The sequence below is a fragment of the Myotis yumanensis genome, unplaced genomic scaffold (genome assembly GCF_028538775.1).
Source record: "Myotis yumanensis isolate MYYU_CA2020_CCGP unplaced genomic scaffold, mMyoYum1.0.hap1 SCAF_15, whole genome shotgun sequence".
Lineage (NCBI taxonomy): Eukaryota > Metazoa > Chordata > Mammalia > Chiroptera > Vespertilionidae > Myotis > Myotis yumanensis.
In genome coordinates, this window is record NW_027223766.1 from 45,625,882 (window position 1) to 45,653,709 (window position 27,828).

A 27,828-nucleotide genomic window follows, 5' to 3' on the forward strand; every position below is an offset into this window, starting at 1 on the left:
CAGTTCAGTTCTTACTTTATCCAGGTCATAAGTTCCACTGTATCTGGGTCATAGAATTCTTGTAGTTCAGTTAATTCTGTCATTAATCTTGGAAAAAACTAAAATGCAAAAACAAAACCCACCCAAAGAATAAGTATCTAGAAAGTCTAAAACTTTTCCAGAGTATTTGAAAAGAGACTTGTTTACAAACAATTTTAGAACACTGTTCTGACAGTGACCTGCTCAGTCTTCTCAACCCAAATCAACTATTTTATGGTTAATTTACTGTCTCTAGACTCAATAAATAATTTTATAATTACCAAGCAACTACCAGTTGTGTCTTTTATGCACACACATCATAAATAATTTAAATTAATTAATTTGGGGTCAAATAGTTCACATGTTTATTGGCGATTAGTTTCATGCTATATTATAATTTATATTATTTTATAAATATTTACATTTTGGAGTTGCCAAAATACTTTTTAATATAAACACTGTTTATTCAGCAATTTCCTTTGCCAATTATAAATTGAATTAATGACAGTATTAGACAACAGAAAATTGCATCAGATGGTATTCTAAAAATATTTTAACTTTTCTATCATGTTCTTAATGATAAAAAAATTATTACTAAGAATACCAGGCTTTATTTTGTTAGAACAGTATTTCAATATAAATATCCTACACACATATCTACCTTATAGATAAAGTTGTAATACAAAAATCTGATTTTCATACCTCCTTCCATAAGCTGAGACCTATTATAGTGGGCACAGCCATACTCAGAATAAGAGCCTAAAACATGAAAGCAAAAGGGTTATGAGTAAATACATTTCAGATTGTACTTTAAAGTACTAGACACTGACTCTGGGACCAAGCACATATCAATAGTTACACAAATTTAAGTCAGCATGAAACCTAGCTCATGAAGTGAGATGGTTGAAGACCAATGATAAATTTAAGACATATTAAAATGGAGGTAAAGTGATACATATTTACTATATAATTATAAGGCAGAACATAAAAACAGTAACACACATGTATTTCAAATAGCAGATCAATATTTGACAATGTTGACAGGAATTTAAGTTATGAAGAGTACACAAAGGTTCCTGAACAGCTACCTAAAATACTAACAACAGTAACAAAAACACAATGGAATAACATAGGCAAAATAGCTAATATACATCAATATAGTAGCATGCTAAAATAAAAATGTATAAATTCCTTGGGAAAAAACTGGCAAAATACAACATGACTAATATTAAAGGTAATTATTCATCATCTTTCTTCCCAAGTCTTTCTCCTTATTGTCCCGTGTTCATTGGTGACCCCATGATCCACAGTCATATAAACCAGAAACATAGAAAACAACAACGATTTCTCCCTTTTTCACACTTAACAGGCACCAAGTCTTATTAATCTTCTAACTATTCTTTTCACTCCAGTATAGCACAGTATGAATTGAATGGGCTTTGCAATAAGAAAAACCTAGGTGTGAATCTTGATGTCCAGCCGTATAAGCTATGTGATCTCAGGAAAATTATTTGACCAGTGTAGGCTTTAGTTTTTTTTTGTCTATAAAATACTGATAATAAAACTTAGCCAACAGGTGTTTGTAGGGGTTGAGTAGCATGTGAAATGCTTTGAAAAATACCTGACACATGTCGAGCACTCAATGAATTAAAGCTTTTGTTACTTTCATCTACCATGGCCTGTACCTGAGTGACAGCATCTTTCCTGGCTCCAGTCTGTCACCGTAAGTCTATCATTCACAGAACTGTAAGGGTGAGCTGAGAGAAACTGTAAGCCTGTCTCTCACACCCCTGCCTGCAATCTCCACGCCTTCCTACTGCCTCTAGGGCAAGACCAAGTGCCACAGCAGACACTGAGAGGCCTCTGGGACCTTATCCTCTTCAACTTCTCCAGTCTCATTTCTTGACCAGCCCTACCTCGCCTCACATTTTATGTGCTAACAAAACTAAATGTATCATGCTTTTGCTTTTCCTCTGTTTTTATACCCTTTGATTACATCATTCTTTGCCTATCAGTGTTTATTCCTTCTACCACAAATACCCTTTTTCCCCCTTCATTTGACTAATAACTTAGCATCTTTCAAGTGTCATACTGGAAAGTCTTAAAAACTGAATTAGGTATATCCCTTCTCTCTGTTCCAATAGCATCAATACTTTTTAAAAAAATATATGTTTTTATTGATTTTTAGATAGAGAGGAAGGAAAAAGGAGAGAGAGATAGGAAAATTGATGAGAGAGACACATCAATCAGCTGCCTCCGACATGTCCCTACCGGGGATCGAGCCCACAACCCAGGTATGTGCTCCTGACCGGGAATCAAACCCGGGATCTCTTGGTCTATGGGATGACACTCAACCCACCACGCTATACCAGCCAGGCGCATCAGTATTTTTTATTAGTTACTTTTATGATCAGGAGACCATAATCTACATGATGAGATTAATCATATTTTATTTATCTGTGTACTCCAAGCACATTGCACACAGCAGGCAGTATAAGTCCTCCATTCACACTGAAAACATACCAGAGATCTCAATCAAACCAAGATATAAAAATTAATTCTTGATAGCCTCTCACAGTACTGATTCACTTTCTTTACCTTTTATGTTTTAAGTTGTCTGCATTAAAATGCATTTCTTTTACACTTAGAAATTATTAAAAATGTTTTCCACAGGATCTCTTTTTCTACCCGTAAGTTATAATGTGACTTATTCATGCTATTTCAATGGTATTCAATGTGGTTTCCATTTACATTAACTAGAAGAGAAACAAGTACTTAACCTAAAATAACAATGACTCACCAACAACACTGGGTGTACAGTTCGTAATCGAAGCCACTTGAAAAGTGTCGTCCAAAGTTCAGGAGAACAAACACCAAATGCTGCTAACATGCACACATAAGGAGTCCAGAGGTATTTCAAGCTGGAAAAGACAAAAGGAGTCACATATGAGATATCCTATGAATATCAATACTACAATCTGGTTTGTAACTCCAGGAGATATCATGCACACTGAATTCCGGTCAAGGGCATGTACCTTGGTTGTGGGCACATCCCCAGTAGGGGGTGTTCAGGAGGCAGCTGATCAATGTTTCTAACTCTCTATCCCTCTCCCTTCCTCTCTGTAAAAAAATCAATAAAATATATTTTTAAAAAAATACTTTCACCCCATTTAGGAAATGTTCCTTAAACTGAACTCTCCTACCCACCTCCACAACTACTAGTAAATGCCTTTGTAAACTCCAGTTAGGTTAAAAAAGTTTATAGACTTTGAGTTTATTATATAAAGTTTTACACATGTATTCTTGAAAGTATCCACCAATTACCATTTGAAAGGACACTTCTTAAGAAAATAGGTCAGCCCTGGATGGTGTGGCACAGTTGACTGGGCGTCATCCATGTACTGGAAGTTGCCGGTTTTATTCCTGGTCAGGGCACATGCCCAGATTGCAGGCTCGATCCCCGGTAAGGAGCATGCAGGAGGCAGCCAAACTGTGTTTTGCATTCATATCAATGTTTCTCCTCTCTTTCTCTCTCTCTCTCTCTCTCTCTCCCCCTTCCTCTCTCTCTAAAAACTCAATAAAAATATATTTTAAAAACTTTAAAAATATATCATTAATTGGCTGTCTCCTGCATGCCTCCTCCTGGGGATCAAGCCAGAAACCAGGGCATGTGCCCTGACCAGGAATAAAACCAAGACCTCCTGGTTCACAGGTGGATGCTCAACCACTGAGTCATACCGGCCAGGCAATAAAATAATATATTTTTTAAATAGGTCAAATGAAGTACACTTACCCTTCTATAATCATTGCAAGAGAACCAAAAAAAATAGTGTGAATCACATGATAAATTATTTCTGGCCTTTCTCCAATTCGTCCATCTTCAAGAGTAACAGTTTCTTTCAGGGACTCACCACTACAGAAAGGAAATGTTATTTTTACTGAAATAAATATTTGAAAAATAAAAGATCTTAAATTTCCTCATAAAAAGAAATATCAGTAGTTCTGATCATTTGAAAGCATATTCTGCTAGTCAATACTAACTTTCCTATCTCCAAGTTTTTGAAAAAGGCTTTTAGAACCTAAATGTAACTGACTCAGTGAAGACTAAAAATGAAAGTTCAGAAATATAATTTAAAAAGTGTTTTAGGATCCTTTCCAAGATCAATTATCACTCACTAGTAATTGCTAAACCAATATAGTTAAATAGTAATTTAAACAACTAAGCTCTCAAAATCAAGATGCCACACACAATCCCTTTTCCAACATGATAAACATTTTAAAAAATAATCAAACTTTATAATTAAAATCACTTATACTATTAGCTTCATTGAGGTTAAATAGAAAAAATTATTCTTATGTTAAGTAAAAATCTGAGTAAATTATCAAGTTTGTGAAAGCTTACCTGATCACTTAAATATTACTCCTACACTAAATCTGGATATTACATGTTTAGATTTATAAACTTAAATTTTATTGGTTAACTTATATTTTTTTCATACTGATGAAGACAGAATGAAATTAGAAGCTCTAAAACAAATACACAAATATTGGAGGAATATTAAAAATAAGTATTGTATATACTATATTACCATAATATACTAGAAATGTGATTGAGTTTCATTGGTACTTACTTAATTCTCCTAAAAATAACTTGCATCATAGAAAGAAAACAAATAATTAACACTAAAATATAGAAAGGAAGTAAAGAAGACTGTGTCAATCGCAAAAAAAATTCTTGAGATGGTGCCTGTAGGGATTCTTGACATAGGAGCCAATTCATTGTGAAATTCCTACAGAAGACAAAAAGCATTTTCAAATAACAGGTGTTTTAAACTACTGGCCATAAGAGTATTTTTTTTATCTCAGTAGAAACTTAGATAAAACAAAACACATTTCTTAAATCCATTCACTTATAATGGCCAGACCCCACCCTTTACAAGTGAAGACAATAGCATTTATGACATCTCCTCAACAAACTGCTCCAGTAAATGTGAAACTGTGGCTTTCTGTTACCAAGGAATGCTACCATCTCTAGAGCCCAATACAGTTTTAAGGGAGTTCCACTTTCTATTTGTATATGGAAGATAATAAAAAATTCAGCTGTCCAACCTCTACATCTGCACTATCTACTATGTTAACTACTAGGTACATGTGGCTATTAGCTTTTGAAATGTGGCCAATATATACCCTGGATTTCAAAGATAAAAAAAGAATTTAAAAATACAAGCTATATTAATTTTTAATTGTTTATACATTAAAATAATATTTTTGATCTGTTGGATTAAATAAAATACATTACTAAAATTAAATTTACCTTTTTCTCTTTACTTTTTTAATATGGCTACTAGAAAATTATTTATGTGGCTCACATTATTATTAGATAGCCCTGATTTTAACAAATGTAACTCAATTGGAACCTCTTTTTTTTTTAAAATATATTTTATTGATTTTTACAGAGGGAAGAGAGAGGGATAGTTAGAAACATCGATGAGAGAGAAACATCGATCAGCTGCCTCCTGCACACCTGCTACTGGGGATGTGCCCACAACCAAGGTACATACCCTTGACCAAATCGAACCTGGGACCCTTCAGTCCGCAGGCCGATGCTCTATCCACTAAGCCAAACTGGTTAGGGCTGGGACTGCTTTTAAAAAGTGGTATGTAATTACTAAGACAGAAACCATAAAATTTGATATGTAAACCTTTTGAGCTATGAGAAACAGGATAACCTTTTTTTTTACCCTAAGCTAAATATGAGCAACAAGACGCCCAATTATATGTAGTTTTATCTGCATTCTCATTCCCAATCCAACAAGTTGTGTTTTTTTTTTCAATTCCATTTTATTCTTAATCCCTAGCCCTGGGGAAGGAGGTAAGAGATGGAGTGATGTTCAGAAGTGCTCATGGACTCATGGAGAATGCCTGCTTCAAAAATCACTGGATTTAGAATAAAAGGTTAATGTTTCACAATGTGTTAAACAGCAATACAGCTGTATCAAAGAAGCTGCCATCAAAATATCTTGCACTTAGAATAAAGGCACATTTTTAAAATCTGCCTATTAAAGTTATTAATTCTATAACGGTCCAATTCAAATCCCAATTTAATGAGTATTCTTTCCATACCCCCAGTCTCAGCCTTTCCTTCTCAATATTCCCACAGCACTTTACCTATCCCTCAATGATCGTCCTTAATGCAACCTGCCATGTGTTAGATTGCAGTCATTTTTTTAACCCCCAGAGTACCTGGCCTAGTTCCTGCATATCCAATAAATATTTATTAACATTTCATTAGTGGTTCCTGAAAGTCTGCCTCAACAGAAATGTTTCCTAAAATACTGGTGAACTCCAAATCCTAATATCCAATTGGCACACTTCAGCATAGAGCATTTACTGTTTATACCAGCCATGTTATTATTTGTACAAAAACTATTTAATGAAAAAGAAGAAAAGAAAGTATTTAATGAGATGGCAATATTCTTAAGGACAGGAACCATATCTTATTCTTTTTAAAAAATATATATATTTTTACTAGAGGCCCAGTGCATGGATTTGTGCACCGGTGGGGTCCCTTGGCTGGCCTGTGCTCTCTTTCAATCTGGGACTCCTCAGGGGATGTCAGACTGCTAGTTTCGGCCCAATCCCCACAGACAAAGCCAAGGGACTCCCCTGCTGCATGAATTTGTGCACCGAATCCACGCACCAGGCCTCTAGTATGCATGTAAGATCTTTGGTTAATCTCTTCCCACCCTTTCCCCACCTTCCCTCTGAGATTCATCAGTCTGTTCCACGTTTCCATGCCTGTGTGTTGAGCATCTGCCCCCTGGTGGTCAATGCGCATCATAGCCACTGGTCGAATGGTTGCTTAGGTTTTTATATATATAAATTTCAGAGAGGAAGGGAGAGGGAGAGAGAGATAGAAATATCAATGATGAGAGAGAATCATTGATTGGCTGCCCCCTATATGCACCTCCTCCTCCCCCACTGGGGATCCAGCCTGCAACCTGGGCATGTGCCCTTGACCGGAATTGAACCTGGGACCCTTTGGTCTGCAGGCCAACACTCTATCCACTGAGCCAAACCAGCTAAGGCCATGTCTTACTCTTAAAACACATAATACATTACCTTGTGAAATAAGTCTAGAAGCTGACATGCTGAATAAAGGGGCTGACATAATATCAACTAAGAAACAAGGATAAAAGCAACCCTTAATCCTAGGCTCATTCTAGAGTCTTCCAAGGTTAAAGGGAAAGAAAGTCAGTGAAAAGGGCAGAAAATTACAAATGTCTACAACCAATTTTTACTAATTGCTTGCTATGTATAAGGCCTACATATACCAATATCAATCAGGGCTTTCTAATATAGAACATGGCCTTCTAAAGGATCATTTTATCTTAGACATACATATATGGCTTACACTTCAGAAGACTTCTCCATTGTTTAAACCATGCCAAATATTTTGTTAACTGTGGTATATCACAACCTGAAATTACATGCACAGTATCTAAAATCCCATGTAATTCCAGCAAATGATAATAGGGTTCTGAGGTATATTATATGAATTAGAGAAATGTGCAGGTAAAATATATTTCCTGAAATGCAAGTAGACTCTGTCAGTATGTAAAATCATGTATTTCATTTTAGGCTTTAAAAATGTATTTAACAAACAAACAAACAAAAAAGGCAAAGCACTATACTTGAATTTTAAAAAACGTCAGCTTCTTAGCTGTCCTCTTAGTGCAGCAGGCAGTGTGTCAGTCTCATAAAAAGTCAGCTTCTTCTCCAATCACCGTTGTAACCCCAAGATGAGATTCTTCGCTATGAAATAAATATCTTACTGCCTAACCCCTTTTTTGTGCCCATATCCTTTTAAAAAAATATGTCTTTTTTATTGATTTCAGAGAGGAAGGGAGAGGGGGAGAGAGATAGAAATATCAATGATAAAAGAGAATCATTGATCGGCTGCCTCCTGCACACCCCACACTGGAGATTGAGCCCGGAACCCGGCATGCGCGCTCCTTCATAGGTCGATGCTCAACCACTGAGCCATGCTGGCTGGGCCCCATACCCTTTTTCATGTAAGCATTTTGCCAATGTAGTGGTTAAAATTACTGTGGTTCTCTATTCATTTTAAATCTTTCATTTATTCTGACCTTAGATTACACCATGATTCCTTATCAAGGGAGAAAGTAACCTCTAAATACTTCGATGCTACTGAGGTTTAAGTATATCTAATTTCAAGAAGACCTAAATGAGATTTTTTCTAGATATAATATTCCAATTACTTATTTTCTAAGTGGTATTTAGTTAGGTGTGTACTTCCTCCTTTGATTATTTTTGTTCTTTATCTTCTAAGTCAGCGGTTCTCAACCTGTGGGTTGCGACCCCTTTGGGGGTCGAACGACCCTTTCACAGGGGTCGCCTAAGACCATTGGAAAGCACATATATAATTACATATTGTTTTTGTGATTAATCACTATGCTTTTATTATGTTCAATTTGTAACAATGAAATTGGGGGTCACCACAACATGAGGAACTGTATTAAAGGGTTGTGGCATTAGGAAGGTTGAGAACCACTGTTCTAAGTGGTATAGAATTAGGTAAATTTAAATAATCTAAAACTTACTTAGTCATATTTAGTCCAAGTTTCACTTCAAGGAATTTCAGCATGTGCCCATTTTCTTTGTGTGGGACAAATGTCTGGAGGAGAAAAACACAAGTTACCACAAAAAACGATTTGCTATACTTACAGCAATATGCTATTGTCCAATACTATAAACAGAAAACACAGCAAGACTACAAAACAAAATATATGAATGAAATAATACATGGTGTAACTGTGAAGCAAGGAGATCTATACGCATAAGTCCATCACATTACTTTACACTCAAGCCTAAAACTATAATGGGGTAGTAAGATTTCAACCTTATCCCATCTGGCTTCAGTAACCTACCTACTCTTCCATATACTTCTGACTCATCTCAGTTGATTCCATGTATTACTTAATGTTAACTGCATAACAATGACTCTTTAAATTAAATGGAAAATAAAGCAGATGTATTTTTAAAGTATATCCAGAAAAGAACCATAATCCTATTTTCTAACTTAATATGCTAGGCATGATCATTGGTCAACTCAAAATTTTACTGTACAAACTATTACCTTGCTATCTCATTACCCTCATTAAAATTTAGTCCACTCTATTTCATTTGTTCTGCTACATAAAGACACAGAGGTACTTACCTTCATTATAATATTCAATGTCACTGTCAGAGTACACACCAAATAAAAATTAATAAATTTCATTATTTTAGCTACGAAAGTTCTTTTCTTCACATTTAGCTGTGGGGGGAGGAAGGGAATAAAATGAACAAAGAAGTGAAGCATAAAAAATTAACAATTTAAAAATTCACCATAAGAATTTATCAAAAGGCAATTCTAATTACCTGAAGGCACTTAACAAGCATTAAGGCTACTACTAAACTTAATAAAGGAGACACCAATAAAGCTGAATTCTCGAACTGCAGTAAATATCCCAGAAACAGAGAAAATATATAGATTTTATAAACTTCATGAACCTGTAGGGAGAAAAATAAAATAAGAGTAAAATGAATTTTATTGTGCATATTTTCATTAGTTTTATTTAGATTTTACTATAATTACAAGATAAATGCTCTATTATCATTTAGGACAATATTGTGCAAATGTTCAATCCGTTTTTTAATGTTATGCTATGTAATTAATTTAGCACATCCTTCTTAGAAAGAATTCTTGCAAACAAAGCTAAAAGTTTTAAAACTAAGGACATCTAAGTCTGCTGGAAGAATTTTCTGTAGTCCCAGGCTCTGGCCTAATTTCACTTGGCTTACCTTGTTGTTAAAATGTGTCTATGCAACATCAAACTGCATAAACCTTTAGCAGCAGTTCCCGAAATCTACCCAATGAAAATAGACTGCCATAGCATGTAGGACCAGAGAAAAGTATTTTTGCATTTGGTCTGTTTAACAGTGAGCATAAGGAAGTTAAATTCAGTGTCTTAATAGAAGATATCCCAGGAAAGTTATGTCTTAGTAGATTTATTTTTTAAAATTCAATAGTATAATAATTTAACCTATCCAAAAGTTAATTCATTTTATTATTATTTTAATCCTCACACGAGGATATTTTTTTCCATTGATTTTTAGAGACAGGAAAGGAGGGAAAGAGGGAAAGACAGAGAAATATCCATGTGAGAGAAGCTGATCGATTGGTTGCCTCCTGCACACACCCTGACCAGGGCCCAGGCCTGGGAGGAGCTTGCAACCAAAGTACATGCCCTGGTCTGGAATTGAACCCGGGATCCTTCAGTCCACAGGCCGACACTCTATCCACTGAGCCAAACCAGCTAGGGTGTAAAGTTAATTCATTTTAGAAAGGGAAAATTAAGACAAAGCATAGGGCCCAGCCGTGGCTCAGTGGCTGAGAGTCGATTTATGAACAAGGAGATCATGGTTTGATTCCTGGTCAGGGCACATGCCCAGGCTGCAGGCTCAATCCCCAGTGTGGGGCATGTAGGAGGCAGCCAACCAATGATTCACTCTCATCGTTGATGTTTCTACCTCTCTCTCCCTCTCCCTTCCTCTCTGAAATCATTATATATATATATATATATATATATATATATATATATATATATATGTATATATATATATATATATGACAAACCATAGGTGTTTAGGGTGGGGATGGGAAATAAAAAGGCAGAGTGTTAAAAGTAAAAAAATAAAAAACAAAAAACAGCAAGAAAAAAAATCCCTGCCCTAGCCAGTTTGGCTCAATGGATAGAGCACTGGCCTGAGGACTGAAGGGTCCCGGGTTCGATTCTGGTCAAGGGCACATACCTTGGGTGTAAGCTCGATCCCCAGCCCTGGTCAGGGCACGTGCAGGAGGCAACCAATCGATGTGTTTTTCTCACATAGATATTTCTCTTTGTTTTTCCCTTTCTTTTTCACTCTCTCGAAAAATCAATGGAAAAATATCCTCGGGTGAGGATTAAAAAAAAAGAATAATGCTTACAGCAGCGCGTGAACTGAAAAAAAAAACACCTGAAATTTCCATCAACAATAGAATATATAAATAAATATAAATGAATAAAATATAGCTCAGTACATCACCATGGATGAATCTCAAAGGCAAATCAGATTAAAGTACATAATGAGCTACAGCTTATTTTTTTAGGAACACATAGATACTGGTAAAAACCGAAAGAAAAAGAGGAAAGAATTAACAAGACTCAGGACAGTTAGCCTCTGTTGGGGAGGGAACTGGATAGGATTGGGGAAGAGTTAGAAAGGGGCTTCCAGGCTATTCAAATACTCGACTTCCAGGCCTGGGTGGTCAAATACCCATATTATATTCTAATACTGTATATACACCAGACATATACTCTTTTGTACATGTCCTATATTTCACTTTTTTTCTTTTTAAATAAACAAAAACAGAAGAAGGATAAATGGCTAGAAATGGAGAGGAAGCACAGGGTGACTTTGTTTAAGCAGATCGTGTTTAAATGAATTTCAAAGTGCATCTAAAAGGATAGAGGCGATGAATTTAGCAATCTTTTGAGAAGTATAAAATCAGACTATTAAAACATTTTAAAATAAAGCTTAAAAGTTAGATGGTTTTAGATACAACACTATAAAAACATTTATTCCTCTGATTTTAAAGTCACAATTTCAAAATGCCACAATACCTTGTCACTTTGCTCCAGTGAAAAATTATCTAGCAAAAACAGAGATATTGCTTGAAGAAACAAGAGGTAGTGGCTGTACTCCCACATCATCATAAACATGTAAGTTGAAGCACTCATCAATAAGTAGCAAAACCTCTAGGGAAAACAAAAGAAAGAAACTAAATATCAATAGCATTATTACTATAAACATCTATGAGATTGTTACCTCAAAGTGGCAGCTCTGGTATTGGTTTAACTTTAAGCTAATTCTTGAAATTTTGTTTCCAAACAACATAATTATTAGTAAATCCTTACATAAACAGTAAGACCTTAAAGCACTCTAGAGAGAAATCAATGACATCCTTCAAAGTTCAACATCACACTGAGAATTTCAGAAGACAAAGGGAAAAATAAAATAAAATTCAGTATAATTTCCTTTCATCACCAAAGAGGTAAAGTAATATAAGAAAACTGTGGCCTTTACTAGACCTGGCTCTGGTGGGCTTTTCTTATTGCGGAAGTAACTCTTTTCACCCTAGAAAATATTTTCACTTCCATCCTGCTTCATATTTTCCTTAATTAGTATGTTGGCGTCTCACTCAGCCTATTGCACAGCTCGTGGAAAAAGCACACTGCTATTTAAATTTCTTCTCAGCAAAAGTGTACCGTCAACCACATAAAACTCTTAGGTGTTTTCCTCGGCTGAAGAACTAAACACAAGGATCTCATTGCCCTTGCGTGAAATATGCCTGGCTATAGTCAGCTCTGTCCTTCCAGTGTCATCTCCCAAATGAGCCTTAGTGAGCAACCAAGTCTGTGAGAAATTTACTGTCCCTTAGCATATTTCTAACAACAGTCTTACCTCCAGGGATCTACTCTTTCGTTCCCAATTCTTTCGTCAGCAGTGGTGTCAAATGGCTGTGTTCCCATAAGAACAGTGAAGGAGAAGGTCAAGTCAAGAAACCTAAACCATCCAGATTCAGCTGACTATACTCAGTGATATATTCCACAGCCAGAAATACCTCAGGCCATCAGCAGATATAAGAATTTTTCAGCATCCGGAAGAAGATTAAGACCAGAAGACAAAATGTACTAGTAAGAGATGAAAAATTTCCACCAGTTGTTCAAAGAATACCAACTGCAAGGCCCAGAAGGACTCAGTGTTGTAGAACACAGAGGCTTATGATCTTCTATCACAACAGCTATAAGAGAAGGTGTTCTGGAAATCTTCTAATGTGGAACCACTAGAACTGCAATAACCAGGCCTGAAACCACCATTCCCAGAGAATCCAGTTAGAGAAACCAATGAAGGCTCAGATCTAGACCCAGCCGACCTACTGGCCATTTGGAGAATGCTTTGGGGAAGCTGGAGAAGAGCGACACTGTACTGACACCCCTGCTAATTTTATTCTCAAACTACTTAAGAACATGTAGTGAAAATAAGACAGAAATACGTATCAAACACAATCCGGACAATTAACTAAGTTATTCCTTTCTCTGAACATTTTCAAAACTCTGTGCACTCTTATATACTACTCCTTACCTTCTCACTTCCTTTGCAACTATGCCTTTATTATGAACCTTTTTATATGTAACGTAAGTGACACACTAAATGCATTTCAGTAATCAACCACAAGCATCTCTGGGTGGCTTCAGGTAACTGTACAAGCTATCTGCGCTTGGATAGCCTGATGCAACGGGACATGAGATCTAGCCTCCAGAGTGAGAAATACGCTACTGCCAGCAATGAAAAGGAGCAAGCTACTGACATGCAACGTCTTGGGAGGATATTAAGAGCATTGGGCTGAGGGGAAAAGACAATCTTGAAGGATACCATATAATTCCATTTAAAAAGAGGGACATCTGTAATATTCTCAACAATAAAGGTTTTTTTACATAATAATAAAAAATAAAATAATAATAAAACAATAAATTGAAGAATTGTTCTTCCCTACAAGGCTGCACAATCTATTAGGAGAATACTAAATGACAGACTCCCTGACTATTAAAGAAAATATTCTTGCCCTAGCCAGTTTTGCTCACTGGATAGAGCGTCAGCCTGTGGACTGAAGGGTCCCAGGTTCGATTCCAGTCAAGGGCATATGCCTGGATGGCAGGTTGATCCCAGTAGGGGATACGCAGGAGGCAGCCAATCAATGATTCTCTCTCATTGATGTTTCTATCTCTCTCTCCCTTTCCCTTCCTTTCTGAAATCAAAAAAATATATATATTTTTTAAAAATTGCTGGAAGAGGTTTGGGAGGGGAAGGAGTACCTACATAATACTTTCAACAATAAAAATTTAAACATAAATTAAATAAATAAATAAATACCATAAAAAAAGAAAGAAAATATTCTTGTTCAGAGAGCTATTTATACAAACACAGCAAAACAAAATGTACAAATCTGAAATGTGTTAGTGTTATCTATACTAATAAAAGGGTAATATGCTAATTAGGCCAACCGGCAAAACAACCTTCTGGACGACCTTCAGGACGAAGCTGGGGCTGCGGCTACAGCTGAGGCCCTTGTACAAATTTTGTGCATCAGGCCTCTAGTTTTACATAAAAAAAAAATACTATAGCTATAAAAAATGAAATTAAAAGTTTCCTATGCTCAGAGCATTTGTCATCACTGAAAGTAGAAGAGAACACAGTACATTTTTCTGAGATTTCAAAAAGAAACCTGATTTCTTTTTGAAATCTTAGAAAGAGTGCATCTTATTTCCCAGCCAATCAGGTTCAATAGAGGCCTTTCCTTGGTCCTTACGATTTTTTTTCCAGGTAGGAATTCTAACCCAAGATAGGCAGATTGTCAAAAGATTGCTACATTTCAGTTTATGCATTTAAAATCTTTATTCTGAGTGAGTCTGTAAGCTTCATCTGACTACCAAAAGGATTTATGGCAACAACAACAAAAGAAAAAATCTGAACTATCTGGGACAGTCTCCTGAAACTCACTAACCTACCTACACCTCATCACAGAAAACAAAGGTAAACAGAAAGATATGCAGTGCTACCATAATAGTTAATGTTGCTGTCATTTGTAGACACTTCTTATATTTCATTAATATTTCTTTAACTTGTGATAACTAAAGGCCAGCAGTGCTACAGAAGTGAGAGAAATGGTAAAATAACAATGAGATTAATTTTTAAAATAAGATATTATTCATATATTTGTCAAGTAACTGTACTAAAACAATATATCTCCTTTCTCCTGAAAATAATTTATTGTCAATTAGAATGCAGAATAACTTGTTATTTATATCAGGACTACCTAACTATATCATTTATTATGTAGTAACTAAGCTTCATTGAATTAAATTCATTATTAGCTTTAAAAGTATGTAGCAGATTTGTAATATGTCAGAATTGTGAGAAATAAATTTGTATCTTACCCCCCAAAATTATTTGTATGATTAATGAAAATAAATCCCAACTTATGACCAAAACAACAAAATTCTATCTTACCTCTCCATAAGTATTTAAGTTGCTTTTTAAATAGCCGGTAAGTGCAGCAATTTGGCATGCAAAATATGGTAGTGCCCAGTTTTCTCTTAAAGGAATGGAGTATTCAATTCTTGTTGTATCCATCCTAAAATAAACCACAGATAAAGAGCAAAATAGCAAGACATTATATTTGTGTAACATTATACTTATCAAAACACTTTCCCACACATCTCATTGTTCTCCATAACAATCCTGTGACGTAGACACAGACAGAGCCAACCACTCCATCAGCACAGAATTGGGGAGCTTAATCCAGCAATCCCTGTTCCAAAGCTTCTAGCACTGTCCAACTCACAAATTAGTGCAGTAAGATCTTTAAAACTCTGCCCCAGAAACACTTTCTGGGGAGGAGATGAAGGGATCCTTCTCCTCTAGTCACTATAGCACAAACTGAGTAGACTCTCTGCCAATTATTCTCTACCCCTGCACAAGCCTCCTCACTGCTACCTTCCAGAACACCTGTGCTACGCACTCTCTTCCCCTCCCCATGCTTGCGGTGAGGACCAGAGGCTAACAGTGGGATGTGACAAAATCAAATGAAACCCACTTGTTCTCCCCAGTGACTGAGTCTAGCAGAAAGCAGCACAAAACAGCAGTTCAAAACATTCGTTAGGTCAAGTGGGGTTCACAGACCTGCAGACACATTCACAGAGATCGGCATGCTCTGAGTTCAATTTTGTGTCTAAAGAAACTCCAAAAGTGCAATTCCAACAGCCAAGGCGAGAAAGAAATGTATACACTGGGAGTCACTAATTTTCTCATGCCAGGAGAGCCTGCTGCTCCATTTAACAGTTTGTGCCACACCTGCAAGCATACAGGCAGGCGGAGTGATGAGGGCCTATCTGCAGCGGCTGAGGCGAGAGCCTGACTGAGACTGAGGGAGGTTTTGCCCTCAGGACGATACACCCAGCCAGTGGCCGACGTGCTTTGTGAGGAGACAGTTCATGAGCAGGAGTCGCTCGGGACCTGGACAGTAAGGAGAGCTGGGCAGACACTGTTCCCACAGCCATGGGCAGCATTTTACAGCAAGACGTACACAGTTCTTCGCCTTTATTTTATAAACTTTTATACAGAAGAGAGAAGAGAACGTGTCTTTACTTGAAAAGTTCATTATCAAGAATTTGGGGGCGGGGGGAGAATGAACTGTCAAAGGGTGATTTGAAATTTTCTGCAATATTAAGCTGGTGCTTAATAAGTAGTAATAAAGAAATTTTTAACATTTTGTCAGGAAACAAACAAACAAATACCCTGTGTAGTCACTTTCCACAGTGTACCAGTTAGTCTATGTGATGAATAGTACAGGGGTGGGTAAAAGTAGTGAGTATGTGAAAGTTTATTCTTGTATTATTATTTATTCTTATACTAGAGGCCCAGTACAAAAATTCATGCACGGGGGGTGGAGGGGGGGGAGGAAGAAGGGGGGGGCAACCCTCAGCCTGGCCTACACCCTCTCACAATCCAGGACCCCTCAGAGGATATCCAACTGCCAGTTTAGGCCCCGATCCTGCAGAGATCCCTGCGGGATCGGGGTCTAAACTGGCAATGGGACATCCCTCTCACAACCCAGGACTACTGGCTCCTAACCGCTCGCCTTCCTGCCTGCCTGATCACTAACTGCCTCTGCCTCGGCCCCCACCACTGCGACTTCATCCAGAATGATGTTAGGAAGGTCGTTCAGCTATTTGGTCTAATTAGCATATTATGCTTTTATTATTATAGATATTTTTCCATACGTACAACTTTTGCCCACCCCTGTATATGGCAGAGTGATGGCATATCATTTCTGAGATTAAGTTATGAAACGTATCTGGCTTCCACTATGGCACACTCAATGCACACTCGTTGGATCATTCACTCTAAGGAAGCCAGCAGCCAGGTTGTGAATAGCCCTGTGGAGGAGCCATGTGATGAGAAACGAAGGCCTTCTAGGCCAGCAAGGAAGTGAGGCTTCTTATAAACAGCCACAGGAGTGAAACTGGAAGTAAATGGTCCAAGCCAGTCAAGCTGTCAGATAACTGCAGCCCCAACCAACTCCTGACTGCAACCTCATCAGAGGCCCAGAACCAGAACCACCCAGCTAAGCCACTCCAGATTCCTGAGCCTCAGAAATTGTATAAGAATAGCCCTGGCTGGTTTGGCTCAGTGGATAGAGCATCAGCCTAAGGACTGAAGGGCCCTGGGTTCAACTCCGATCAAGGGCACATGCCTGGGTTGTGGGCTCAATCCCTAGTGGGGGGTATATAGGAGGCAGCCGATCCATGATTCTCTCTCATCATTGATGTTTCTATCTCTCTCTCCCTCTCCCTTCCTCTCTGAAATCAATAAAAATATATATTTTAAAAAAAGAAGAAATTGTGTAAGATAATGTTCATTGTTTTAAACTGTTAAGTTTGGGGATGATTTGTTAATACAGCAATAACTAATAAATTACATAATCAAGAAAATTTTTTAGGAGGTCTACATTAAAAATAATGCTTATTGCTCTGACTGGTTTGGCTCAGTGGATAGAGCATCAGCCTGCGAACTGAAAGGTCCCAGGTTCGATTCCGGTCAAGGGCATGTACCTTGGTTGCGAGCACATCCCCAGTGGGGGGTATACAGGAGGCAGCCAATCGATGTTTCTCTCTCATCGATGTTTCTGACTCTCTATCCCTCTCCCTTCCTCTCTGTAAAAAATCAATAAAATATATTTTTTTTAAAAAAATTTTTAAATAAAAAAAATAATAATGCTTATTTTGTAATAAAAACCATTTCGCTCTAAAAAGCAAGACTTTCTAGACTTAGTCTATGAGTACTGAAATGTCTTTCTGTGAGTTGGCTATTACATTTCTAAAAATGAATCCCAACAGAATTTTAGAAAAGTACATGGTAACTTAAAATATTCTCGCCCGGCCAGCATGGCTCAGTGGTGAGCATCGACCCATGAACCAAGAGGTCGCAAGTTTGATTCCTGGTCAGGGCACATGCCCAGGTTGTGGGCTCGATCCCCAGTGGGAATGCATGCAGGAAGCAGCCAATCGATGTTCTCTCTCACTGATGTTTCTCCTTCCCTCTCTCTATCCTTCTCCCTTCCTCTCTCTCTAAAATAAATAAAACACATCAAGAAATTTATATATTCTCTAACAGGTACTTTCTGACATAACAAGAAATCATTTTATCCCCCTAGCATCCACACCAAATTCTCTAGTACTATTCTTTTTTTTTTTCTAGTACTGTTCTATACTAAAAGCAACCAGAGCTATCCTTAGAGAAATAGGTAATTCCAAATCTTTCACAGGGGATACACAAGGTCAGCCTGCTTGTTTAGTCAAAAAGCAAGAAAGCTTGCAAAAATTAATGAAGATGTGTCAAAAGGACTCAGAAGTCAGCCTGAAAAGACTCCTATTGACCAAAGTTGTGACAATTTGAGCAACTACAAGAACAATCATGGTAATGTGTTTAGTCCTATTGAGCCAATGAAAATTCCTAAGTAGAGAAAGATATTTAAAAAGAGAATACTGCCTTAGCCAGTTTTGCTCTGTGGTTAGAGCATTAGCCCTCGGACTGAAGGGTCTTGGGTTTGATTCTGATCAAGAGCATGTCCCTCAGTTGCAGGCTCCATCCCTGGCCCCGGTCAGGAGCCTGCGAGAGGCAACCAATCAACGTGTCTCTCTCACATGGATGTTTTTCTCTCTCTGACTCTCCCCTTCCCTTCCGCTCTCTCTAAAAATCATTGGAAAACATCCTCAGGTGAGAATTAACCAAAAAAAGAGAGAGAGGGAGAACAGCAGAAAAAGTTTCTTATCACAATTGGAGACAGCTACAAACACATGTAGAAATTGGTCAAGTGAAGTTAACCATTTGTCTGACTTTAAAATAGTAAGTGAAGCCCTAACCGGTTTGGCTCAGTGGATAGAGCGTCGGCCTGCAGACTGAAGGGTCCCAGGTTCGATTCTGGCCAAGGGCATGTACCTTGGTTGCGGGCACATCCCCAGTGGGGAGTGTGCAGGAGGCAGCTGACCGATGTTTCTCTCTCATCGATGTTTCTAACTCTCTATCCCTCTCCCTTTCTCTCTGTAAAAAAATCAATAAAATATATTTAAAAAAAAAAAGAGAGATAAACAATGGAGAGGTCAGACTGTCATCCCCTAAACTAGCAGTCAATCTCAGTTTCACTCAACCAATGAATGCATAAATAAGTAGAACAAATCAGTGTTTCTCTCTCTTTCTAAAACCAATAAAAAAATAAAATAAAAAGCAAAGCACACTGCCATCGATTAATATTGAATAGTTAACTGTGGTAGTTAACTTAATGGTGATGTATCTGATGCCTCGTCCTTCTTTTCATGAAGCTTACGTCATCAACCTTAAATAGAAGAGGTATATCTATATATGCCAATGTCATTATATCTGAAAAAAGAGATACAATGTGGGTATATTATTTTCCAATTGCTGCATGACAAATGACCACAAATGTAGTGGCTTAAAACATATCTCAAAACCAAAAGGTTGCTGCTTCGATTCCAGGTCAGGGCACATGCGCAGGTTTTGGGCCCAATAGCCGGTAGGGGTCATGCAAGAGGCAGCTGATCCATGTTCCATTCTCATATCGATGTTTCTATCTCTCTCTCCCTCTCCCTTCCTCTATCTCTAAAAATCCATTTAAAAAAATCTTTAAAGAAACAAAACAACACAGCACAGATTTATTAGGTCACAAATCCAGCAGTTGGCTAGATTCTCTGCTCAGAGACTCCCTAAGCTAAAATCAAAGCATCAGCTAGGGCTGCAGTTCTCATCCGTATTTGTAGTCCTTTTATGAGCTCAATAGTTATTGGGAAAAGTCATTTCCTCCTCACTTCAATCCAGCAACAGAACAGCAAACCCTTCTCATGCTTCAAACTATCTCTGCACTAGTTGGAAAAAGCTCTCCGCTTTTAGGGGCTCACCCCATTAGATCAGGCCCAGTGGGTAATCTTCCTATGTAAGGTCAACAGTGCCATATAAAATATGAGAGTCAGGGGGAGAGCATTTTTTTTTTTTTAAATATATTTTATTGATTTTTTGCAGAGAGGAAGGGAGAGAGATAGAGAGTTAGAAACATCGATGGGAGAGAAACATCGACCAGCTGCCTCCTGCACACCCCCTACTGGGGATGTGCCTGCAACCCAGGTACATGCCCTTGACCGGGATCGAACCTGGGACCCCTCAGTCCGCAGGCCGACGCTCTATCCACTGAGCCAAATCGGTTTCGGCAGGGGGAGAGCATTTTTAGAACTGACTACCACAGACACAGAAAGTTGTAAAACTTAAGTAAAAACACCTTTCTTACCTGTTAATAATGAACCATGCAACAGTAAGCATTCCTGCTAGCCAGGTTCCACTCATAAGCCAACTTGTAACAAATAAAGCGGTAACATATATTCCTTGCAATCCAAAAACAATACCAATATAGAAATATACTGGCTCAATAATCTCCTAATTGAAAAAAATAGAGAGATAAGGAGATAATAGAATTACGTCAAGTAACTTTGAGGATTCATAAGTATGTGAGATAATAAATATTATAATAAAAAGAAAAACACATACGTTGCTACCAGTTGCTTGATATAAAACACTGGCTATAAGTTCTGGATATAGAGACATTTGTTGCACTGCATTTATAGTCTTCAGAGATACAGTTTTGTTATTATGTGTCAGTTCATAAACACCTAAAGACAGAAATATTTTTCTCTAGGTTATTTATTCTGCTTTTATGATAACTAAACATGTCATTCAAAAGTCACTGAATATTTTAAGTTAATATCAAGAAAAATCCCAAAATAACACTGTCTCATTTTTCCAATTATTTTATTAAGTATAAGGAAGAACAATATCTATATTCTGAGACAAATCTCTACAATCAAAGGCTACGATACAGAAGAACAATGTTTTATTTTATATTTATTTATTTATTTAACTTCACCTGAGGACATGCTTAGAGAGAAGAAGAAGGAGAGAGAGAGAGAGAGAGAGAGAGAGAGAGAGAGAGAGAGAGAGAGAGGTTGATATGAGAGATAACACCAAGTGGTTGCCTTCTGTACATGCCCCAACTTGGGACCAAACCCAAAACCTGGGTATGTGCCCTGACCAGGAATTGAACCGGCAACCCTTTGGTCAGGACGATGATGCTCAACCAACTGAGCCATTTTGGCTGGGAAAAAAGGTTTTATTTTAAAATAAAAACATTATTATTAAAAATATAAATATACTTATCATACCTCTTTCAAATGAAGGTGCCTTTAACATATCTTTATAATAAGAGTAATAAATGGCACTGTCACCCTGGAATGTGATTTCTCGTTCAAGCTCCTAAAAGAAAATATAATGATTATTTAAATACCTGTGTCCTAAATTTCAACTGCTATCTTCCATCACTCTCATCTTCTAAACCAGTGGTTCTCAACCTTCCTAATGCCACGACCCTTAATACAGTTCCTCATGTTGTGGTGACCCCCAACCATAAAACTATTTTCGTTGCTACTTCATAACTGTAATTTTGCTACTGTTATGAATCGTAATGTAAATATCTGATATGCAGGATGTATTTTCATTGTTACAAATTGAACATAATTAAAGGATAGTGATTCATCACAAAAACAATATGTAATTATATATGTGTTTTCCGATGGTCTTAGGCGACCCCTGTGAAAGGGTCATTCGACCCCCAAAGGGGTTGCAACCCACAGGTTTAGAACCGCTGTTCTAAACTAATACTACTTATTTATCCATTTATTCAAAGATATGTTTGAATTTTCCTTTTAGTAGGTCGAAGTTTTGGGGTTTTTAAAAAATGTTTTTATTGATTTCAGAGTGATGATGGGAGAGGGGGAGTGGGATAGAAACATCAATGATGAGAATCACTGATTGGCTCCCCCTACAGGGGATCTAGCTGGCAACCTGGGCCTGTTCCCTGACCAGGAATTGAATCGTGACCTCTTGGTTCATGGGTCGACGCTCAACCACTGACCCACACTGGCCAGGCTAAAAATATATTTTGATCCTGAAATTTTCAGATTGTTTCTGAAAACTAAAAAGCTGAGTAAACTCCTCATCATTTCACTGCCACCAAAAGTCCCTGATAAATTAATTGCATGAAGGAAAGCATCCTCATATTTCTATTCTATGGCCTTAAAATATATACATTAAAATTTTCAAGGTTGATACCATGAGTGTTCTCAAAACAGCTTTTAAACCATTTTGTTTCTAATGGCTATAAATAAGAAAACACTTGCCCTTGCCCAGTGGTTGGCAAACGGTGGCTCGCGAGCCACATGCGGCTCTTTGTCCCCTTGAGTGTGGCTCTTCCACAAAATACCACGTGCGGGCGAGCACATACAGTGCGATTGAAACTTTGTGGCCCATGCGCAGAAGTCGGTTTTCGTCCTGGGTGAGTCTATTTTGAAGGAGTGGCGTTAGAAGAAGTGGGGGGTGACGGGAGACGGGGCGCAGGTGGGCCGCGGAATACGCAGCACAGGAAGGCGCCAAATATCAACAGTACTTAAACTATATAGGTAGGTTAATAACAATGTACCTACCTATATAGTTTAAGTTTAAAAAATCTGGCTCTCAAAAGAAATTTCAGTTGTTGTACTGTTGATATTTGGCTCTGTTGACTAATGAGTTTGCCGACCACTGGCCTAGCTGGTTGGCTCATATATAGGATAGAGCGGGCCTGGGGACTAAAGGATCCCAGGATCGATTCTGGTCAAGGGCATGTACCTTGGTTGCAGGCACATCCCCAGTAGGGGGTGTGCAGGAGGCAGCTGATCGATGCTTCTCTCTCATCAATGTTTCTAACTCTCTATCCCTCTCCCTTCCTCTCTGTAAAAAATCAATAAAATATATATTTTTAAAAAAATAAGAAAACACTTGTCATAATTATCACACTATTTGGGCTCCCTGGAAAAGCAAATTAGTTAAATTAATATTAAGTACTAAAAAAACTCTCATGCTCGAAAGTCTTTCTTCTTACCTGCCTGTTGGAAAACCAGAATTTCCGCTCATGGTACGCTGACAAATAGAGAGCATACATCATACCGCTAGTAACTGCTGCAAGACAGCCAATGAAAATCTTTGCAAAGCGCTGAAATAATACATCTGAAAAAGCATATTAAAAGTAATTAGATGTAGATGATATCTATATTTATGAACTTCAATTAAAAAAGAAAAAGTAATCAAAAGTTATGATATGATGTGGATATGATGTGATGAAAATGGCATTCTAACTCTATGGTCTTTCTTCCCAAAACCCATTGCCCCAGTGTAATTCTGAGGAAAACAGCAGACAAATTCCAACAGAGGGGCATCCTATAATATACCTGAACACTATTCCTCTAAACTGCCAAGGCCCTCAAAAACAAAGCCTGCAAAACAGTCACGGCCAAGAGGAGTCTAAGGAGACATGACAACTGAATGTAATATATCCTAGATGGTATCCTGGAACAGAAAGAGGACATTAGGCAAAAACCAAAAAAATCTGAATAAAATATGGACTTTAGTTTAAAATAATGTATCAATACTGGTTCATTAATTGTAACCAACATACATTACTAATATCCTATATAATAAAAAGCTAATATGCTAATTAGACCAAACAGCCGAATGACCTTCTGGACGTCCTTCCGGATGAAGCTGCAGTGACAGGGGCCAAGGCAGAGGCGATTAGGGGCGATCAGGCAGGCAGGCGAGCAGTTAGGGGCAATCAGGCAGGCAGGCAGAGTGGTCAGGGGCAATCAGGCAGGCAGGCGAGCAGTTAGGGGCATTGGGCAGGCAGACAGAGTAGTTAGGGGCAACCAGGCAGAGGGGTTAGGGGGGATTAGGCAGGCAGGCGAGTGGTTAGGGGCAATGAGGCAGGCAGAGTGGTTAGGGGCTATCAGGCAGGCAGGCAGGCCAGCAGTTAGGAGCCAGGGGTCCCAGATTGCGAGAGGGATGTCCCAGATTGCGAGAGGGTACAGGCCGGGCTGAGGGAACCCCCCCCCCCCCCCCCCCCATGCATGAATTTCGTGAAACAGGCCTCTAGTTAAATAATAATTATAAGGAAAACTCCGTGTGTGTGTGTGGGGGGGGGGGGGGGTAACTTGGGAATTCTGTACTATCTGCTCATTTCTTCTATAAATGAAACATATTTTTTAAAAATCTATTCATTTTAAAAAGGAATAAGTAGAACGTACTATAATACCAAATATCTAAAGAAAAAATAGGTTCAATCAGAATTACTACTGATATTTTTTTCTTATCCAGGAATCTTTTTCTTTATTGAGGAACAGTTTACTATAAACTACAGCTATTTAAAATGTACAATTTGTCCAGCCAGCGTGGCTCAGTGGTTGAGCATCAACCTAAGAACCAGGAGGTCATGGTTCAATTCCTGGTCAGGGAACACGCCCGGGTTGCAGGCTCGATCCCTGGTGTGGGGCAAGCAGGAGGCAGCCGATCAATGATTCTCTCTCATCTTTGATGTTTCTATCTTTCTCTCACTCTTTTTTCCTCTTTGAAATCAATAAAAACATAAAATAAATAAAATAGCCCTAGCTGCTTTGGCTCAGTGGATAAAGTGATGTCCTGCGGACCAAAGGGTCCTGGATTCGATTCCGGTGAAGGTCAAGTGTCTCGGTTGCAGGCTCCTTCCTGGCCCAGGGCCCTGGTCAGGGCTCGTGCAGGAGGCAACCAATCAATGTGTTTCTATGACATCGATCTTCCTCTGTCTTTCCCTCTCTCTTCCACTCTCTCTAAAAATCAATGAAAAAAAATAAATATATATACAAAAATAAAATGTACAATTCAATGACTTTTGATGATTATGTATTTAAAACTTCATATACAACTGTTATGTATATGTAACAATTTCTTGATGAACTAACATAAAACATACTTGGATTTTCTACACACAAGATGATTTAGTCCTGCTATAACTATTAAGATTAAATATAAGCATGGGTCTAAAGGCCCAAAGCCTAGTGTTCTGCTACTGAATGACTGGAAGTTTATAAAAATCAACTTGTTGATTTATTTGTTTAGATAAACTAAAATCTTAGCTATTTTCATTATATTATTTCATAAATGTTAGTTTGCACAGCATATTAGAGACATTAAAGCCTACTTAGATATCACTAAATTAATATGAATTATAATCAAAATGCTTGAGAAACCCTACCCAGTAAATCAAATAGTATCTATATGATAAAATTATTTTAAAATTACTGTTTCCAATAGCATGGGTAAAGCATCTGGCCTGGCAGATAGTAAGAGCTCAGTTAAAACACAGTAAGAAAACTTATTTATGGCAGTAGTTCGGCAAAAGTTCTTCAAAGTTTCTAAACATGGATCTTTTCCTGTGTGTGTGTGTGTGTGTGTGTGTGTTTCATTTAGTCTTACACAATAGCAAGCTAATCCTAATTATCAAATGCTATTAGAAGAAAATATATTCAACCAAATCTTATACAGACACTCCCCAACTTACAGTGTTTCTACTTTAAATTTCCTGACTTCAGAATGGTATTAAAGTGTGTTATAAATAAGTGAAATTTAGAGGTGGTTCTATAGCAAAACCTAATGGAAGTTGTCTGGTACCACCACATCTTAAACACAAAATATGTATCTACATTTAAAGTATTAATATAAAATATACTACCTAGCATAACTGTATTTTTGCAGTAGCACAAAAACTCCAAATCTATCTAACTTACGTTTTGGAGCTCTTTCAGGAACTGGAGTGTCATCAATTTTCTCTTCTTTGGCAGATTCTTTATTTTCTGAAGATTTTGGCTTTTTTCTTTGGCGCAGTTCTATAGATGGTCCTTAAAATATTTGAAAAGTTAATTGCAATGTGTATCAAATCATTCTGTCTGTATCCCAAATGATTAACTTTTATTATACTAAGGTAAAAGTTACACAAAGACCTATGAGTACCAAAGATAACTATTTTCATAATTATTTTAGCACTCATCACAAAACTGTCTTTCCTACAAACAAAAAGGACAATATCGGTTCCACCTTCAACATGTGCTTTCAGAGTCTTATTGATAAACTAATGAGTTCTTCTCCGGAGATGAAGTTATTTTCACAATATCCCAAAATAAGTAAATTTTTTTTCATGAATGGGAAACAAACTGTTATGTAAAAAATTAGCTTACTATTCTAGTTACTTATTAGTTACATGCATAATACATGGATTAATGATTTTAATCAAAATATAATAAAATACATTGACCATAAAAATATACCTCATTATTTATTTATTTATATTATGTATTTTTATTGACTTCAGAGAGGAAGGAAGAGGGAGAGAGAGACAGAAACATCAATGATGAGAGAGAATCATTGATCGGCTGCCTCCTGCATGCCCCACACTGGGAATTGAGCCTACAACCCAGGCATGTGCCCTTACCAGGAATCGAACCGTGACCTCCTGGTTCATAAGTCGATGCTCAACCACTGAGCCATTCCGACCAGGCATCTCATTTTTTACTTTTTATTGATTGATTTCTAGGGCGAGAAATGTGGAATTGTTGTTCCACTTACGTATTCATTGGTTGCTTTCTTATATGTACCCTGAATGGGAAACAAACCCACAACCTTGGTGCATCAGGACAATGCTCTAATCAATAGAGCCACTGGGCCAGGGTTATACTTCATTTTTTAAATAATCCTGAAAGTTCTGCAGAATTTCACAATGCTGTAGTATCATTATCCTTCAATAGTCTTATAGACTTAGGTATTAGAAAATAGGCTGAACCTATAAATATCCCTGTATTTGGGAAATCTCAGAAAATTCCCCAATATTAGATTATCTACCTTTTATATATCTAAAACAAAAAAAGGCATAATGCAGAAAAAGTTCTTTCAAACAAGTAAACTAAATCCCAAATTAAAAAGAAATTTACTATATTCAATGTAAATACTTTTCCTCATTAGAACTAATTAACTTATGGGGTAAGCTTTGTCCTTATGAAGTTATAGAGTGTCCTGTCAAGTTTCTAAGGTGGTTTAAGAATTTGTCTCCTCCTTATAGAGGAGATTTTTCTTTTCTTTTTGTGATGACTTTAGGCTATGAAATATAAGCCTAAAGAGAGGAGTCAAAAAAGGAGAAATGAATCAACTACTGTTGCTGATTAGATGGATTATTCTCTAACTTTACTGTAGAAAATGAATAAAGTAAATGTATTTTACTTTTTTTAAAGCACACACACACACACACAAATGTATATATATTTCAGAAAGAGAGAAAGGGAGAGGGAGAGAGATAGCAACATCAATAATGAGAGACAATCATCGATAGGCTGCCTCCTGCACACTCCCGGACAGAATGGAGCTCGCAATCTGGGCATATGCCCTAACCAGGAATCGAACTGTGACCTCCTGATTCATGGGTCAACATTCAACCACTGAGCCACATCGGACAGGCTAAAATAAGTGTATTTTAAAATAGCGTCAGCCCTAACAGGTTTGTCTCAGTGGATAGCCTGCGGACTGAAAGGTCCCAGGTTCGATTCCAGCCAAGGGCATGTACCTTGGTTGCGGGCACATCCCCAGTAGGAGGTGTGCAAGAGGCAGCTGATCGATGTTTCTCTCTATCCC

At 37.5% G+C, this 27,828-nt stretch overlaps 1 protein-coding gene across 5 annotated transcripts in view; it reads right to left on the reverse strand.

Moving 5' to 3' along the window:
* The window catches only part of DPY19L4 (dpy-19 like 4), a 43,656-nt gene that overhangs the window by 10,406 nt on the left and 5,422 nt on the right, over window positions 1-27,828 (reverse strand). For all 5 annotated transcript variants that reach the window (XM_070392236.1, XM_070392238.1, XM_070392234.1 and 2 more), the window contains 15 exons: window positions 25,938-26,048; window positions 23,225-23,349; window positions 21,471-21,561; window positions 20,800-20,921; window positions 20,543-20,688; window positions 15,196-15,319; window positions 11,748-11,882; window positions 9,463-9,594; window positions 9,260-9,358; window positions 8,643-8,716; window positions 4,650-4,808; window positions 3,812-3,931; window positions 2,819-2,939; window positions 721-777; window positions 16-98 (listed from right to left, as the gene is read on the reverse strand). In XM_070392236.1, coding sequence (XP_070248337.1) covers window positions 16-98; window positions 721-777; window positions 2,819-2,939; window positions 3,812-3,931; window positions 4,650-4,808; window positions 8,643-8,716; window positions 9,260-9,358; window positions 9,463-9,594; window positions 11,748-11,882; window positions 15,196-15,319; window positions 20,543-20,688; window positions 20,800-20,921; window positions 21,471-21,561; window positions 23,225-23,349; window positions 25,938-26,048 — 1,699 coding nt within the window. The remainder of the gene's footprint in view (window positions 1-15; window positions 99-720; window positions 778-2,818; window positions 2,940-3,811; window positions 3,932-4,649; window positions 4,809-8,642; window positions 8,717-9,259; window positions 9,359-9,462; window positions 9,595-11,747; window positions 11,883-15,195; window positions 15,320-20,542; window positions 20,689-20,799; window positions 20,922-21,470; window positions 21,562-23,224; window positions 23,350-25,937; window positions 26,049-27,828) is intronic.